This window comes from Erinaceus europaeus, chromosome 19, assembly GCF_950295315.1.
Source record: "Erinaceus europaeus chromosome 19, mEriEur2.1, whole genome shotgun sequence".
NCBI classification, from domain to species: domain Eukaryota; kingdom Metazoa; phylum Chordata; class Mammalia; order Eulipotyphla; family Erinaceidae; genus Erinaceus; species Erinaceus europaeus.
Genome location: NC_080180.1, coordinates 20,268,646 through 20,287,489, shown reverse-complemented (window position 1 = coordinate 20,287,489; position 18,844 = coordinate 20,268,646). Strand labels below are relative to the sequence as shown.

The 18,844-nt window shown below is 48.3% G+C and overlaps 1 protein-coding gene across 5 annotated transcripts in view; it reads right to left on the bottom strand.

Annotated features, from left to right (window-relative positions):
* NAV1 (neuron navigator 1) overlaps window positions 1-18,844 on the bottom strand; it is a 282,750-nt gene that overhangs the window by 81,252 nt on the left and 182,654 nt on the right. Inside the window, exon 1 of one of the 5 annotated variants that reach the window (XM_060178532.1) lies at window positions 16,796-17,158. The exons of 3 other annotated variants lie outside the window; for them this stretch is intronic. In XM_060178532.1, the coding sequence (XP_060034515.1) occupies window positions 16,796-16,848 (53 nt within the window). In that variant the 5' untranslated portion in view covers window positions 16,849-17,158. Of the gene's footprint in view, window positions 1-16,795; window positions 17,159-18,844 lie in introns of those variants that run through there. One more of the 5 variants, XM_060178533.1, reaches the window with a different exon arrangement.

The window sequence follows — 18,844 nt, the reverse complement described above, 5'->3', positions numbered from 1 at the left end:
TGTTGCAAGGGTCCTGTAACATCAAGGCTTTATGGAGAGTTCACTCTCTTATGCCAGACCTCAGGCTACTGAAGGTGGAACCTTTGGGGCTAAGGGAAAATCATCTTCTTTTCTTTTCAAGATTTATGCGTCAATGAAAGTGAACCAGAACATTACTCTGATACATGTGATGCCTGGGATTACTGGGTGTGTGTGTGCGTGTGAGAGAGAGAGAGAGAACAAGAACCAGAGCATCACTTTGGCATATGCTGGAGATGAAATTTCATGCTTTCAAGTCCAATGCTCTATCTAGATGTCTCCAGAGCTTTCTCTTTCTCTTCTTTCCTCCCCTCCTTTCTTTCTATCTTCCTTCCTTGTTTGTTTTCTCTTCATTCTTTTTTTTTTCTTTTTAACTTAATTTTTCAAATTTACTTATTTATATTGACCAGAGCTCTTGGAAATGGCAAGGTTCAAACCTGGGAGTTCTTGCCTTCAAGTCTTGCGTACTACTGCTACACGATGTCCCTGGTAAAAGTTCAAACACAAGGACAAGAAAAAACCTTCCTCAGGGAGGCAGGCGGTAGCACAGCGGGTTAAGTGCAGGTGGTGCCAAGTGCAAGGACCGGCTGAAGGATCCCTGTTTGAGCCCCTGGCTCCCCACCTGCAGGGAAGTCGCTTCACAAGTAGTAAAGCAGGTCTGCAGGTGTCTTTCTCTCCCCCTCTTTGTCTTCCCCTCCTCTCTCCATTCCTCTCTGTCCTATCCAACAACGATGACATCAATAACAATAATAACTACAGCAATAAAACAAGGGCAACAAAAGGAAATAAATAATTAAAAAAAAAAAAAAAAAGAATAATGAAAAAAAAAACCTTCCTCATTGTTTCCATGCCCCTTTCAGAGACCCCTGGAGAAGGAAGAAACATAAAAACACCACACGATAACATGGAGAAAAATTTGTCAATCTAAAGAATTTTTCTTCAGGGTGAACATACAGAGCATTTCCTCACATTTAGTCAGGTAAAGGCAAAATGCTAAATGAAAAACCAGGCATCAGGGAAAGAGGGGCTTCTGAGGTGTTATAAACAAGAAAGTTCTGGTGTTCCGGGAGGTGGCACAGTGGCTAAGGTACTAGACTCTCAAGCATGAGGTCCTGAGTTCAATCCCCGGCAGCACATGTACCAGAGTGATATTTGGTTCTTTCTCTCTCTCCTCCTATCTTTCTCATTAATAAATAAATAAAAATTAAAAAAAAAACAACAAGAAAGTTCTGGAAGGTCTGCCCTGCTAGCAGCAGCCCAAGTCACCACTGTCCAGAGAGGCCACATGTCCAGCTGTCCATGTAAAGGCCCTGTAGACACTTCTTGGGTACCATGTGGCCATCTTAGAGAGAGATATAAAATAAATGGAGAACTGATAGAATGGTTTTTGTTCCATAGTTAACTAGGAAGCACATAGTGTTCAGAGGAGCAGGGTTTGAAATGCTAAAAATATGACAAAGTACAATAATCGAGATAAACAAAAAACACACGAAAGCTAAGGCTTTAAATGCTTTCATGTCAGTTCTGCACGATACTCACACTTGTGCACGGATCCCACCACATACCCTACCTCTCTTTTTCAGCCTATTTCCGGAACATTTCAACTCTCAGAGGTAACTTGTAACTCGCAAGAAACAAAATCCTTCTAGGGGCCTTTCTTCATCTCATGCTCCAGAAGCAACTTCCCTTAATGATGAGAACCTTCCAGGTACTTCCCCGTGTAGAGGATTTCATGTATCCATCACACTTGCCAAATCGCACAGGCTACAGCCCCATGAATCTTAGATTACAGCCTCTAAAGACAACCACATTAAGAATTCCCTAGCCTGGGGGCCGGGCGGTAGCGCAACAGGTTAAGTGCACAAGGCACAAAGCACAGGGACCAGTGTAAGGATCCCGGTTTGGGCCCATGGCTCCCCACCTTCAGGGGGGTTGCTTCACAAGTGGTGAAGCAGGTCTGCAGGTGTCTCTCTCTATCCCCTTCTGTCTTCCTGTCCTCTCTCATTTTCTCTCTGTCCTACTCAACAATAATGACAGCAATAACAACAACAACAACAATGATGAACAACAAGGGCAACAAAAGGGGAAAGAAAACAAAAAGCCTTGTGGTCCAGGAGGTGACACAGTGGATAGGGCATCGGACTCTCAAGTGTGAGGTTCCTGAGTTCAGTCCCCAGCAGCACGTGTACCAGAGTGATGTCTGGTTCTTTCTCTCTCTCGATCTTTCTCATTAATAAATAAATAAAATCTAAAGAAAAAGAAAAGAAAAAAAAAGCCTCCAGGAGCAGTGGATTCATAGTGTAGGCACCAAGCCCCAGCAATAACCCTGGAGACAAAAAAAAAAAAAGAAAGAATTCCCTAGCCTGCATGTGCTTCTGGACCAACGCTGATGGTCAAGTCCTATAGCATCCAGGGAATCACCATAAACACTATGCTGAGCTAGAAATACATATAGCCTTGTTGCATCTTACTTTTCTTTCTTTTTTTTTTTTAATTTTTTGCCTCCAGGGTTATTGCTGGGGCTCGGTGCCTGCACTATGAATCCACTGCTCCTGGAGGCCATTTTCCCCCCTTTTGTTGCCCTTGTTGTTTAATGAACTTTTTTTTTTTATTGCCACCAAGGTTATGAATCCACTGCTCCTGGAGGTCATCCCTCAGCCCCCTTTATTTGAGAGGGCAGAGGGGAGAGAGAAAGATAGATACTTGCAGACTTGTTTTATTGTTTCTGAAGTCTCCCCCATGCAGGTGGGGAGCTGGAGTTTGAACTTGGGTCCTTGTGCATCACTACCCAGCCCCCTCAAACATTTTAAATAAAGTTTACTTGTTTTATTTTTAATGAGTGAAAAAGTGATACAGATTTGGGGGGGGAGGGAGAGGGAGGTGGGTAGGAGAAATCAAAACACTACTCAGCTCTGGTTTATGGTGGTGTGAGGGTACAGCACCCGGTTAAGCGCACATGTTACAATGCTCAAGAACTTAGGTTCAGGCCCCAGTTCCCACCTGCAGGGATAAAACTTTGAAAGTGAAGCAGGTCTGTAGGGGTCTCTCTTTCTCTCTCCCTCTTTACCTCCCCCTACCCTCTTGGTTTCTGACCATCTGTAGTCAATAAATAAAGATTAATTTAAAAATTAGAAAAATAAATAAAACACTTGTGACACGAGTGAGTCATTTAAAAATATCTCCTCCATTATGGAAAAAAAAACATGCCACATGGAAAAAAAACAATTGATAAATATTTTATTCCGAATAATTTTGTCCCATTCGGAGTCCTGAGGCTCTAACTTTTCTGTTTGTTGGGTATTCACTGCCATCAAAGTGACAGTATACCTATTTTTGGCAAAGAGTTTAGTAAATTAGGCTGAAATTCAACAGCAGTAATCCCAAACATTTGTCCATTTAAGGCCAACAAGTTATGCCCCCAGTGTGACTCAAGAAAACACTCCTAAGCAGAGTTTATCCAGGATAGAAGAGGAAAGTGGAATCTGCTGTAAAGATGTGTGATCTTTCTGGATGAAAGCACCCAGTAGAGTTATTTCTGAAGCGCTCGCCAAAGAAGTGCTACTGTGGTAACACATTACCCATTCTTTCTCTGCTAAAGACATCTGAAAGACACATTCTAACACCAGCTCTAACCACTTTCTCATTTCAGACAATCATCGAAACCGAAGGTCACCAAATTTTCCCCGTGTACACTGGACAGTGGAATTTAATTAAATAGGGTCTTCTCCAGTTACTCAATTTGGGCTGTAATTTAAGAGCATGTTAGTGTCTGCTTTTCCACTTAAGGACACACGCTCTGGGGTTCCTACAGGAGCTCATTCATTATGTTTTCTGGGATGGACCATGGTGCTCACAAGAAGCTAACAGAGAATGTCACCCACAAAAAGACAATGCATAAAGTACTTATATTGTCATCCTTTCCCCAGAAATAGCCACGACTTTGATGGGTGAATGCTCTTCATCTGGGAACACAGTTATGGATGACTAAGAGAACTTTCTTTTCCTGGCAGGGAGGCTGGGGGGGGGGGGGGTGTCAGGATCTCCATTTTCCAATCCAGATCTGAGTTACTATACAAGGTAATCTTCAATTTGGGCCTCCTTTCTCCCTGAGAAGCAACCCGTACAGTGCATTCTTTCCTAATGTAAAGATTTCCAATAACAGCAAGAAGCTAGCTGTTAACAGTAGGCCACAGCATGTAAATTACAGTGGTCTCCAGGAAAAAAGGAGAAAGCTTCATTTCATGGGGGAAGAATTTGTGAGTTACCACTGTGAGGTAGATGAAGGAAAAAGAAAAAGTCTGCTCACACCACAGAAATCTGGATGTCTTCTGGCAACTGGCAGACACAGATCCTGAACCCAGGCCCTGGAAACAGCATTTAGGAGCACAAGCCATACCAGACTGCCTCCCTACTCTGCCTCTCTGTCTCAGCCAACCTCACAATTAAACATACCAGGCTTGCCTAGGTCTAAGCATGTCCTCCCATATCTAGAGAGCAGGAAGAGAGAGGTAAAAGCCAATGCTGTAATCCTTTTCCTTCTTAGCACTCTGTCTACAGTGATGACAGGACTGTATGTGACTTGCCCAGCCCATTAAGATTTGCTTCCTTGGGACCCTTAGGTTAAGAATGTTTGTTAAGGATTTGAAAAGAAATGGGGGGTGGGGGGCTGGGAGGTGGTGGTGGTGGTGGTGTTCTCCAGATCCATGCTGTCTGAATGGCTTTCCTGCTCTTATCAGCAGCACCAAAGGCTACAGCACAGGTTTGTTGCAAGAGATGCAGCATGAAGCAATCCTACTGGGCAGCCAGTCTGTGTGTCTCTTTCACTGAGGTCTTAAGGGAGGCTGAGCTGAGGCTCTGTGGGCATTGTCACTCTGAGAGCCCTCAGGCCTTCACCTTTATCTTAAGTCATTTAGTTCATGGGCCGCTTACTCTGGGTGAAATATCTTTGTTGAGGGCTCCCGGAAGGTTTTCACTTCAGAGAGCAGGATAGCTGAATACCTCATTGTGCCTGGAGGTCAAAGGTCAGCATCAGAGGGAAAGCCCAGCTAATGCATTGTGAAAGACCTGCATTTTTACAGAGTGGGGAAGGGGGGAGCGGGACTCTTTCACACACCCCCCATGTGAAAGTAAGTACATCACTCACCTAACACAAAGACTGAACAACAACAAAAAATACAGAGTGAAAAGAGGATCTTAAGTCAGAACCATTATGTGGATAAAGCAGACAGAAAAACGGGGCTCTATGCAGGTGTTCAGGCCAGGTAAAAAGCCACTTATTCTGAGGGCCTCAGGTGTGACATCCTGTCCACTTAACGATGAAGGGTGAATGAGGGGAAAATAACAGGGAACTGAAAAGATCTCAATCGTTTCAGACATTCACCTGCACACGCCAGCCAGCCCCCACATTTCTGAAAGGCAGATGGTCTTGTTGGCATTTTACAGAACCAGGTATTGAAGTACATGAAGGGCTTTGCAGACCTCAATACCTGGCCATTCTCCTGCCTGGCAACTGCTTTCAACACCTCCCTGGAGGGAACTGCCTGATCTCTGCTACAAATCCTTCCATTCAGACAACATTCCAATCCCCCCAGCTGTATCCAGCCCACTCTGCAGGCATGTGCCTCTCAACAGCCCCTCCATAAGCATCAATGAAGGGGACCCTCAAACTCAACGCTTTGCCCAAGCAGGGCACCTTCCTTGTCATGGGCGAGGCCAGGTTTACAGTCCCTGTATCACATGGGAGAACCACAGTATTGGGGGCAGCTCTAATGCTGCTCCTCCCTCTCTCTATTAGAAAGAAAAAGCTGACCTTGGAGTGGTGGAATCATGCATGCATGAAGTCCAGCTTAAAAAAAATAAAAGTCCTGGGTCACAGAACAAGTCAGTGGCAAAGTCAATATTTGATTTCCGGATGCTTTGTCTCTTCACTTCAGCATCAAATATGCACTCTGGACCCGAAGCCAGGAATCTCTTTCCCCCTTCTCTCTAGTGGCCCTTTCACTGATGCTTTCCTCAAAAGGCCCCTGTTCACATCATCTCTTCTGGGTGAGAGGGAGAGAGAAGGATTCTTACTATCCAAAGATATACATCTCACCAAAGATACACATCTCAAGGAAAGAGCAATTTTGAAAACACAGGAAATGAGTGGCTAGGAAGTTACTTTTGATATAAGCCTGCTTTTCTGGGGGCAAGGAGGAGCTGAAGTCTCTGCTCTGAAGCTTTATGATCAGACAGGGGCTTTGGGCATAATCCTGTAAAGAAGTCGAAAGAGAAGAAAGGCAGAAATGGGAGGAAGAGAAAGTTAATAAAAAAATCAAGCTGGTTTTCTTTCTGGGGAAAGTGGCTGTGGGCAACCGGAACAAAAACACCTTGCCTTTCTCCCACTCCACCCCCCTCCCATTCACTTGTGAGGCTCAGAGGTCGAAGGTTCAATCCCCAGCATCTTCATTATAAAACAGAGCTGAGCAGGGCTCTGGCCTTTCACCCAGTCTCTCATTAACATAATAAGTGAGGGCCTCTCAACACCACCTGGCCCACAGCCTAGCTCTGCTGCACAGTGAGGGCCCTGCTTCTCTTTCTGAGAAGAGGAAGAACAGTCCTAATGGGGCACCCCACAGAGGTGACAGTCCCCCTGGGCAGCCACCAGGTGTTAGGTTTGAGTAAACACAAATCACACCAATTATCATGCCAGAGGGGCTGGAAATGAATGGATGTCAGCTAGGACTTGGGCTCCCTGGGGGGAGTTTATTCAAGTCTCACCCAGACACGCAAGCGCACGCGCACAACACACACACACACACACACACACACACACACACACACGCACACGCGCACACGCGAGACCTCAGCTAGGAATCTGCAAGGCCTTCTTAGTCCCCAGTGTATAAAACAGGTAAAGAGGTGGGGGGGGAAGGGTGGTGTGCCCAACTGAGTGCAAGGACCTGGGTTCAAGCCCCAGTCCCCAGTTGCAGGGAGTTTCACAAGTGAAGCAGTGCTGCAAGGTGTCTCTACTTCTCTCTCCTACCTCTCTCAATTTCTCTCTGTCCTATCAAATAAAGGGAAACAACAGGGTGAGGGAGGCAGAAACTCAGGGTCCTGTTCCTCCTGCTCATCTCCATCCAGAAATAGTTCAATCCCAGAGATTTCTTCCCTCATCACCAGTGCACTTGAGTGGTGGTGCAGGCGAATTGGCTAGGGTAGCCAGGTGGAGGGGGTGGTGGTCCAGGGGCAGAGCACAAGACTGCATGTATGAGGGCCCACACTCCATTCCAGGGGCCACATATGCTGCAGCAATGCTCTGGCTTCCTCTCTCATTCAATCATTTCTTTTCTTTTTTTTCCTCCAGGGTTATTGCTGGGGCTCGGTGCCTGCACTACAAATCCACTGCTACTGGAGGCCATTTTTCCCATTTTGTTGGCCTTGTTGTTGTTGTTGGAAGGGACAGAGAGAAATCAAGAGAAGAGGGGAAGACAGAGAGGAGGAGAGAAAGATAGACACCTGCGGACCTGCTTCACCACCTTCAATCATTTCTTTTAATTACAAGGAATGCCCTGCCACATCTTCCTGAGGCGCATACATTTATGTAACAATCCTGCAGTAGTTAAGTACCTTGCACAGAAAACCCCACAGACTGGCACAGAGGAACCAGGGCTGTGCACAAGACTAGAACCCTGAGATGTCTCCATCTCACCTCTGCATCCTCACACTCACCTAGCCTTATTCCTCCATGGGGAGTGAGACACTCAGGACACAAAGCAGCCTGTGAACAAAGTCTTTCTAGAGTTTGATAAACACCCCCACACAAACTTAACCTTTTATGCTCAACAACCATTTGTCTTTCAAGCCTTCCAAAGCAGCTATTTTACAGAAACGATCCCATCACTCACATTTCATCAGGTTTTTTTTTGTTTTTTTTTGTAATAATTACATATGACCATCTCAACTGGCACAGGCTGGTTTGGGACCAACAGCTCTGGGAAAGGTACACTAGCGGGAGAGGAGTGTGGGCACAGAACCCCATGGGCAGCCAGGGCTCTGCGTGCAGAGGGTATGAAGAGGAAGTCGGGGTTAAGGGTTGTGCCCACTGCAGAGTGAGGTTCATGAGGCTAAGGACATGCTCACAGCTGCTCCCATTTTTTTCAGTTTTATCCTCCGCACTCCCCCACATATCAATCAATATAAAGACCAGAAAAGGGGGTGAAGAAATGGGGGGGCAGAATGGAAAATCCTGGCTATTTCTGAATTGTCTAGGCTCAAATCACATAAGTATCATTATTTTAATGAGATGTGTTCTTCTTTAAAAATTTTTAATTGCTTATTAGTGGACAGAGACAGAGAGAAATTGAGAGGAGAGGGGAGATGGAGAAGGAAAGAGACAGAGAGACACCTGCAGCCCTACTTCACCACTCGTGAAGCTTCCTCCCTGTAGATGGGGATCAGGGGTTTGGGTCCAGGTCCTTGTGCACTGTAATGTGTACACTTAACCTGGTGCACCACTGCCTGGCCCCAATGGGATGGTTTTTTATCTTGCTGGTGGAATCGGCATGCAAGAGACAGTCCTAGCTCAGCTCCATGAGAGACATGAGTGGCTCTGAAGCTTGCCTGGGCACAGACGGTGACGGGAGAACCAGACAGACAGACATTCCACCCTGTAGTCTCGACTTTTTTTTTTGGGGGGTGGGGGGGCTTCTCCAGGTGCAGTGCCTCCTTGGCACAGAAAGATTTTTTCCCAAATTTTTGGGATTCTCTGGGGATCAAAAGCTGCTTTCACAATGAACAGCTCTGTGCAAGTGACAGAATGAGTTTCTCAGACAGCACGAAAGCTCTGGAAGCAGGTTGGTTGTGCGTGAGTGAGTAAGCACTCATTCCTTCTGGACCCTTCTGTAAGGGCTCTGGGTTTGTTCCCAGGCAGAGGACTTGCTGGGCTTTGATGCCCTGGAGTTCAGAGGTGGGGGGAGGGGGGTGCTGGATGCAGGGACCCCTGCTGAGGCCACTGAGGGGTAGCGGCCCAGATCTCAGAGATCTAACACTCCTCCACCGCCCCCTGCCCACCAATGATACTAGTCTACTCTGGGGACCACAGCTTTGCCAGACCTTCCACAGGGGAAGAACCCCCTCGAATCACAGTGCTAGCTCTGAGGTATATTTATAAAGGGTGAAAACGTGGGCGCATTAGTAGCAACTTGGTGTTGTTACATGGAGTGGGAGGGAAGGAAGGCTCCTTTGCTAACAGGACCAGGAAAATCCTCACACACTGCTGATCACATTTTAAAGGGGATTTCAAGATGCGTTATAAGCACCAGCTTCCTCCTTCTAAGAGTCACCCTTCCAACAGAAAAAAAAAGGTGATTTATGAGCCCTCCCTGTGGCTGGGGGAAAAAGATCACCAGACTTTCATGCCTGATGCCTGGCACCTCAGGTACTGCAGTGGTGCTCTGTCATTTCTCTCTCTCCTTCTGGCCTCATAAAGTTCTCTTCTTGCACATAATATTCTTTTCTTTCTTTTTATTTATTTATTACCATCTTTATTTATTTATCAGATGGAGATAGCCAGAAATTGAGAGGAGGGGAGACAGAGAGGGAAAGAGACAGAGTGACACCTGTAGACTTGCTTCACCACTCGCAAAGCTTACCCCTTGCAGGTGGAGATGGAAACTCGAACCCGGGTCCTTGTGCACTCAACTAGCTGCACCACCACCCAGCCTGTTTTCTATTTTATTTTTTTAAATATTTATTTATTCCCTTTTGTTGCCCTTGTTTTTTTATTGTTGTTATAGTTATTATTGTTATTCATGTTATCATTGTTGGATAGGACAGAGAGGGGAAGGCGGGGGTGGGGGGAGAGAAAGATAGACACCTGCAGACCTGCTTCACCACTTGTGAAATGACTTTCCTGCAGGTGAGGAGCCCGGAGCTTGAACCGGGATCTTTACACAGGTCCCTGCGTTTTGCACCACTTGCGCTTAGCCCACTGCGCTACCACCCGACTCCCTCTTCTCTTCTCTTCTTCCTTCCTTTCTTTTTTTTTTTGCCACCACTTGTTGTTGGCGGTTGGTGCTGGTACTACGAATCCATCACTCCCAGTGACCAACTCCCCACCCCTCTTCTGTTTTCTTGGATAGGACAGGGAGGAATTGAGAAGGGAGCAGGAGACAGAGAGGGAGAGAAAAAGAGAGACACCTGCAGACCTGCTTCACTAACTATGAAGCATCGCCCCTGCAGGTGAGGAGCAGGGGCTCGAACCCAGGAACTTGCACACAGTAATTAAGTGTGTGCTCAACTGGGTGTCCCACATGCCCTCTCTTATGGTAGGTAATAAACAAAACATTTTAAAAAATAGTCTTCCCTAAGATAACATTTCAGTACTAGCCTACAAGACATCTGAAAAGCTGCTAAGCTCAAGCCCCATGTATCAGAACCAAGGTGGTGTATTCAATGGGGAGAAACAGTACAAAGCACGGGAACCAAATACATTATGTTTCAGAGAAAACAGGAAGATATGGCACAAACCGTCAGAACACGGTAATATATCATACACTCAGGAATCTTCACTCAGGACCTCTTTCCAGACAGACAACAGCCACTCGCAGGGACCTGATGATCCAATCAAATGCCACTTTTCAACAGCATGGCACATCCCTGTGAATTTAGGAGCAGAGTCTAGGCAGGCTTCGTGCTAAGAAGTCAGCGCTGCTGTTGGCTTAGCACTGTACCTAGGAGGTCAGATTCCAGAAACCTTTAACACCCAGGAATAAAGCCCAAGTATTTGTTTTTCTTGAGGGCTGCTGAGCCATCAATCTACTCACTGGCGGCAGAAATATGACTTCTGTGTTAAAACATCTATTTTGAACGTCATGTAGTTGGCAGATCACCAGGATCTAAACTTGGTGGTCTAGTGCAGCAGTGTAGAAGAGTTTATAATAATCCGTGGGAAAATGTTCCACCACTTAACAGTAACACTTTCATACTACCCTCCCAACCTCCCTCCATGTCTCCTCTCTCCAGCACCAGGGCAGGTGTACAGCACCTGCCCACTGTCAGCACAGCCTCCAAACAGGACAGCAGAGAGAGTGGGTATGTGATGCTCTGGTTACTTTCACATTGCCCTTTGACACCATCGCCCCATTAACTTCTCAAGATGCTTCTCAGGCACAGCGCTCTCCCTCCCCACAACTTTCCTTCTGACCTGAAAGCCTCCTTCCCTCCTGAATATCCTCTCTCCATATTTCCATGCAGCCTAATTTGAAACTTGCAGGACTGGGCAGGGGAAGATAGCATAATGGTTATGCAAAGTGACTCTCATGCCCAAGGCTTCCAAGTCCCAGGTTCAATCCCCTGCACCACCATAAGCCAGAGCTGAGCAGTGCTCTGGCAATAATAATAATTTTTAAAAAAATCTTTAAAAAATCATTAATGAAATTTTTTAAACTATTTTTATTTATTTCCTTTTGTCGCCCTTGTTATTTTATTGTTGTAGTTATTGATGTAGTCGTTGTTGGATAGGACAGAGAAATGGAGAGAGGAGGGGAAGACAGAGAGGAGGAGAGAAAGAGACACCTGCAGACCTGCTTCACAACCTGTGAAGCGACTCCCCTGCAGGTGGGGAGCTGGGGTCTTGAACCGGGATCCTTACCGATTAATGAAATATTTTATTATTAAAAAAGAAAGAATGAATGAATGAATGAAACTTGCAGGGCTTTGCCCCATGCATTGCCTTCTTAATGCAAGGTGTAAAAAAAAAAAAAAAAAAAGATCTTATTTAAGAAACAGAGAGAGAGAGGAGAGAGAGAGAGAGAGAGAAAATGCAGAGCACCTGCTCTGGCAATATGCAGTGCCAAGAGCCAGGGATGGAAGCTGAGGCTCAGGCTGGCCAATCATGAACTTTACCCAAAGAACAGTTTCTGGACTGGGCATTAGCCTTCTTTTATATTTCTGACTTGCTGCTTCCTATTTCCACTTATTCCTGATGTCAGAAGTTAACACCCAACTAATTCTGTTAACAACGCATTCAGGGGTTGCAAAGTAGCTCACTTGGATTGTGCGTTGTTTTGCCATGTGTGTGACCTGCGTGTGAACCCAGTCCCCCACTGTTGGAGGAAGCTTCAGTGCTGTGGTCTCTCACTCTTTCTCTGCCTCTCTGTCTTCTCTGTCTCTATCTACAAAGAAAAACAAGCTATTCAGACTATACTGTGGATGGAAATAAATCATCTGTGTTCCCCTTAGTGATTAACAGAATTCTTGACACACAGTAGGTGATTAATAAGTGCTGGCGGATGACTGATTTGTCTCTGCTTTATGCAGTTGTCTCGTTTTAGGAGATATGATTTATCCTAATCTAGAGAACCCTAAGAGTGACAAGGCACAGGACAAACAAGGCCTCTCCAAATCTATATGTTGTCTGTGGCTTGATGAACACATTTGCATATCCCTTATTCTATTAGCTATTTGCTGTTACCATGCAAAGACCATTATTAAACTGCGCCTATACGTCACCTGCCTAAAGTCTCTGGTCCTTAGGGGCTTATAACTAGACAAAACTACCACTGCAGAGTGAAAGCATTTGGGGAAAATATACAAATGGCTAAGACTGGAGAACTCATTAGCACCTCTCTTTTATAGAAAATGACAGTCCCCAAAGGGAGCCAGGGCATTCCTGAGCCTGCAGAAAGCGCCACGCTCCTGAATTCCCATTTAGTCTGGCACAGAATGGGGTGTGGAGCTGCCTGAGCTGCCTTTGCTTGTCTGCTCCACTGTGTCCAGCTCTGACTTGGGATAAGCACTGTTCCTCTCGGCACTGAGATGGGCTTATTACCATCAGCCCCGTAGGGTTAAAAATAAATAGTCCAGTTAAGAGTGAGTAGAGACACAATTTCAATCTGAAAAGAAAGCAGGTCAGTGATGTCTGCCCAGCACCCAGCTTGGGGACTGGGACAAAGCAACCACACAGCAAAGGATGGATTGATCAGGCTTTTTAAAAAAATGACATGAACTTTAGAAACAGCAAGCTATTTTCATGTAAATTGCCATGGAAATAGATGTATAAATACACTGCCCTAATTAGCATGGAATCTGGACTGAATAGACATCTGAAGAGGAGCAATTAAGACTCTAAGTACAGGGGCCGGGTGGTGGCGCACCTGGCTAAGTTCAGACATTATAGTGTGCAAGGATCCAGGTTCAAACCTCGGTCCTCACTTGCAGGGGAAAAGCTTCATGAGTGGTGAAGTGGTGCTGCAGGTCTCTCTCTGTCTCTGTTCCTGTCTATCTTACCCCTTCCCTCTCAATTTCTGTCTCTATCCAATGAATAAATAAATAAATTTTAAAAATACTAAGTACAAACTAAAGATATAGTGTAAGTAGGCAAGAACCAATTTACTCTATTATATTGCTAGGCACCTTCATTAGTGTCCCATAGAGACGGGGAAAGGAGGGTCAGGAAAAAAGCAACCAGAGACTCCAGGAAAGACTCCACTGCCTGGGAAGTCCCACAACCATGTCACTTGTCAAAAGAACACTGCTTTGGGCTGGAGAAATAGTTGCTTCATGTGAGTGACCCAGATTTGAGTCTGACTCCCATCACATTGAAGAAAATTTCATTGCTGTGGTCTCTTTCACTATTTCTAGAAAAAAAAAAAAAAAGGAAGAAAAGAGAGAAAGACGAAAGGGCTGTATTCTTCACTTTATCACACTATCACTATGACCATGTTCCAGTGAACTAAAGGCCAGGAGTTATGCCCATTTTATGGAGAGGGAAACTGAGTCTGGAAGCAAAGCCACTTCTGTAAGGTCACAAAGCTCATCAGAACTAGAGCTCAAATTAGGTCAGTTGGCTCCAGATCCAGTGCTCTTCCCATCACATACCTGCTAGTGTCTCAGGCCACCTCACACAGCTCCAACTGTCTTGATCAGCATTAGTGACAATAGTGGTTTTAGAGTGAGCCTAACGGAGTCAGGTGTGGGCACAGACTTACAACTGTGCTCTAAGTGCCTTTCGTTCACCTTGAAGCCTCAGTGTCTCTTTCTGTGACACAGGATGACGGTGACTACAGCTTGCAAGATCAGGGTGAGGAGGCTATGACTGAGATGCACGAGAGGCACAAGTGGCATTTTTGAAAACTGGCAGCTCAGGCTGTGGCTACACACACTGTTTTCCTTATTAAAAGGCTTCCTGTGCCTGGGCAGTGGCTCACCAAGTAGAGCACAGCAGCCACCATATATGAGGACCAGGGTTCAAGGCCCCTGTCCCCACTTGCAAGGGGGAAACTTTATGAGCGGTGAAGCAGTGCTCCAGTTGTCTCTCACCCTCTAAGTATCAAAAAGAAGCGGGGGGAGGATGGAAGCAGGGAATGGAGGAGTCATGTAAGCACCAAGCCCCAGCAATAACCCTGATGGTTAACACTTTTTTGCACCCCTCTCTTTCTTGCGTCTGAGGCAAAGCTCAGGAGCTACGTGGGAAGAAGAAAAGCAGCAAGTATAGCTTCTCTGCAGGGAGTGTGACCAACCTCTGAGCCCCTGGAACAGGAAGCAGCTCTGCAGTCAGCTGTGCCAAGGCCTTCAGTCTTCAGAGGCCAGTGTGTGCCAGGCTGGAGTGTTCAGCATAGGGGTCTCTGTGGGTTGAACGGGGTGGGTCTTGTTCTCGCTAACTCAGGGGACTTTCCTGAACGGAAGCTGTAATTGCCAAATGGGATGCACCCTAGGACTCAGGTGTTGTGCTGGGGATCCTGAAAGAGAGTGTTTCCAGGGCCACATGAAGAGGGGTGCTTCCTGGAGAGATTTGAACATACTGCGATTTCAGATGCGGTGTTCAGGGAGGCGCCCTCCATGAGAGGCACACTGACTCTGACTATCTGGGCAAGAAAGGCATTCGCTCCTGGGGAACAGAGGAGCCTGGAGCTACTCACAGCTCAACTCATCAAAAGTGGTTAAGGGAGATGTCTGAGGGCCAATTAAGTCATTCACCCCAAGACCCTCACAACCTCCCTGAGACTCTCACATCCTCCAAGGTCCGAAGCATGGCATCACTTTGATCCCCAGTGGCTTAGGGGAAAGGCTGTGAGTTGTTCCCAGGGCACGGGCAGGGGCTGAGCTCACCCTCTGTGGATTAGGGCCAGAGTAGTTAAGTTTTATATCTGAACTCTGGCAATTGAGGCTGACCTCCACTTTACAACATCCTCTCTCCCTACTGCTGACAACAATGTGTCTGGAACTTTTGTGCTTCAATGAGAGAGAGAGAGAGAGAGAGAGAGCACACAGGCCAACTGGCTCCCTGAGCTCCCCACCAAGCGACAGGTTGGATGGGTGTAACCCGACCTGCCCCTCTCCCAGGCTGGGGCAGACAGGACCCCGCCCTGGCACACCTGCCCAGAGATCCCTGCCGGGAAGGAGCTAGCTAGGTGAGGCTTCCACAGCTGTGGCCCCAGGCTCACCTTACAAAGCCCAGGTGCCCTGGGGGATGGGGTGGGGCAGGGTAGAGAAGGGAGTAGGGAGAATAAAGACTTTAAAAAAAAAAAAGAATGATGGGGGTGACCCAGAAAAGGCCTGGGCTCAGGGTCAAGGTGCTGGAGCCAGAGGGTTTTCACATCTCCCAGGTTTGGGGTAGTGGTGGTGTCAGTGGGAACCACAGCTTGCCAAGGGTGCATCCCATGTGGATCCGAAGCAGATTCCAAAGGGGGGCGTGGCAGTGGGACATCAGCAGCGGTTAACTTAACCCAGGACCTCCCGGAAGTAAGAACCCCCAGAGGTCCTCAAATGAATCTCTGTTCTCCACTCATGCTGCCCTTCCTGAACCGGGCATTTTAGCAAAGGGTTTCAGGTCACTTTCCAGAAAGACTGCAGTGTGTCTGTCCTCCCTGGGAGAATGGAACTGCTGGGCAAAAAGTTTGGGGTCAGCAGGACTCTAGCCTCTAAAGCAGGTTGCAAGAGACCCCTTGAAGAGCACTTGGGCTTCCTTCCCTCCAAGGACCTGTGGGAAGGCAGAGCCTAGGGCTGGGTGCTAGGCTAAGGTCTTGGGGCTGAAGGCTGCAAGGCTGTTGGGAGATGGGAGTGGCCATAGCTGCAGGCGCCCACTGGACCCCACACTGCCTTTCCCCAGTCAAACAGATTATAGGGGACAATGTGTGCATATATAGGGGAGGGAAAAAAAAAACAGAAAGCACCAGCTCACTTTCTCTGGCCTTTGGAATTTCCCACCTTCCTCAGGAAGTACAGTTTCCCTGTCAGCTCCAGTCTCCGAGGGTTCCTGTGGTCATACTCAGTCCCTCTCCTGCACAGGTCCCCCAGCAAGAAAGAGGCCCAGGCGAACCTTCTTCTGGAGGAATCCCACCGGCTGTGGGGTCACAAATTCGCCCCACCTCCACCACTTCGGGGGTGCTTCCAGACAGCCCAGACCTACCCCCCCCACACACACTCCCCAACACACACAACGCACTGCAGTAGCAATCCTGCAAGTTCAATCAAGTTGTGCTATTGTCTCAGCTCCCATGGGTCTCTGGGGGGGATTTCCTCCCCCCCCCGCACCCCCTCCTCAGATTCTCTCCAGATAAACACACACCCGAACCCCAAATGCAAACAAGCACAGTGTCCCTGAAGCCAGAGGGTCTGGGTCCGAGCACCCATCCTTCTGTCAGCCAAGAAGCGCAGCCAAGACCCTCCTCCTTGCAGACCCCACACCCACCGCCCCCAGGCTGCAGAGAGATGGGAGTAGCGGGAGTGGGGGGCAGGGGCGGGGCTGGAGGGTGGCACAAACACGACCCAGGCTGGGTTCCCCGCTGGCGCTTACCTGCGGGGGAGATTGAGCGTCCTTCCGGACCTGGGCAGGGGCTGGTGGAGCATCTTCCCCGGCTCAGGCGGCCATCCGCTGGCTGGGCACCCCGCGCCCCGCACCCGGCACCCGGAACCCCTCACCCCGGCCGGCACCCAGAGGTCTGCGCCACGCGGAGGCCAGAAAGCCAGCGCCTCTCCCGCCCCTCCGCGCCTCCCGATCCGCACTAGAGGCTCCAGCTGCACTTAAAGCGACAGAGCCCCATTTCCCCGCCGCCGACTTCCGTCCCCGGCTGCGACGAGGCGGGCTGCGAGCGGTCTCTTTAACGCCCAGAGCAGGTAGACAAAGAGCTACCGCAGCCTCCACCGGCCGGTGTCCCCGAGAGCAGGGAGGTGCGCGGCGGAGCCAGGGAACCCCACGTCCTCCGGGGATGCAAGGGTGGCTACCCCGGGCCGCCAGCTGCCGTCCCTAGGGCGCTCCAGTTAAGCCTCCCCTCACGGGAGTGTGAGAGGGAGGCTTGGCGGGGTCGCGGGATGTGGCTGATGTGCAGGGAGTTGCCGGGGTGGGGGGCACAGCTAGCTGGAGCCTCTCCGCAGAGGGTTTTATTTACCCCCCAACCCCCATCATAGCGTTTACATTAGACTAGGAGCATCCAGGTATCTGCACTTCACTAACTCAAGGTCACTCGGTGGGAGGTTGGCTCAGAAGAGTTAGTTCCACTGGGGTGGGGGTGGGGGTATAAGACACCCTCTCCCCCCAGACAAGCTGCCAACCCCTGGGAGGGGGCTAGCATTTCAGTAGCTCTGGTTAAAGAGGTGTCTGAAGTGTAGAACACTGTAAGGCATTTCTAGCTGACTCATTAGAGGGGAAAGGACCCGAAACATGAAGGGGGATGCCCACAGCCAGACTCATCCACAAAGCCCTCCTACCCACTGTCACCCCAGTTTCTTCTAGTCCTCACTCCTGGCTAAAGGGGCTGAATGTCTCTGGTGGGATCCTAATCACCTAACCTGGTGGGATCCAATACATGGGGCAAAGTGGGAAGACTGCATTTATAAATGGATACATGATAGCCCCAGTTTCTTCAAGCAGCACAAATAATGGTCCCCTCACACACCTCTACCACCATCTCCAAGTCTGGAACCTGGACCATGAATCACAGAGCGGCCCTGGTCCCTGCTTTGGGCAGCCTGCCAGGACAGAGCCACATACAGAGATCTTGGCCATGCCAGCTCTCCTGGGGTTAGTTTTCACCAGCACTGGAGGAGGAGAGAGACATACTCTGGCTTCCTGCAGGTTCAGTGTCACTGGCCTGGATCTGTAGTTCTATCAGGGTGCACCTCTCCTCTTGGGGTAGGGGCACTGAAAAGCCTTCCAGAAGGAGCTCTGTCTCTGGGTCTCCAACAGCCAGAGTTCTGAGGGTACACATTGTGTCCACTGTCTAAATCTGCCATGTGATCAAAGAGGCATAAAGAGCTGGCAGTGGGTAGTCCTGTACCTGCTGGCATGAGGGGCCACTTCACTCTGCCCTGAAGGTCTCGGGGCTAAGACAGGAAAGACTTCTAGCTCCCAAGCAGACCAGGTCTGGGGAGAGCAGAGTCAGACAGATGTTTCTCTCTTTTTAAAATTTTATTTGTTTTATTTGATGGGACAGAGAGAAATTGAGGAGGGGGACAGAACGGGAGAGAGACAGACACCTGCAGTACTGCTTCACCACTTGTGAAGCTTCCCCTGCAGGTGGGGACAGACCTGGCCATGAACCTGGGCCTTGCACTTGGTAACATGTGCACATAACCAGGTGTATCACTGCCTGGCCCGGATGCTTCTCTCCAGAATGCTCTCCCATCCCAGTGCAGGAAGGTCATCATTGCCCCAGTGGAGCCTGAATATCATCAATTCTTTCTAGAGAGTTTTGCTGCAGCTGTGTGGGGGCTGGCCCATCATCTGGGGAACCACTCAGAGTATGACCATAAGGGATTCTCTTCAGCCCAGCCAGCATGAGGTCCCCAGTAAAATGATTTAGTCTTAGGGAGGAATGTCACCAGCGGGGGATGTTTTCCAAAGGAC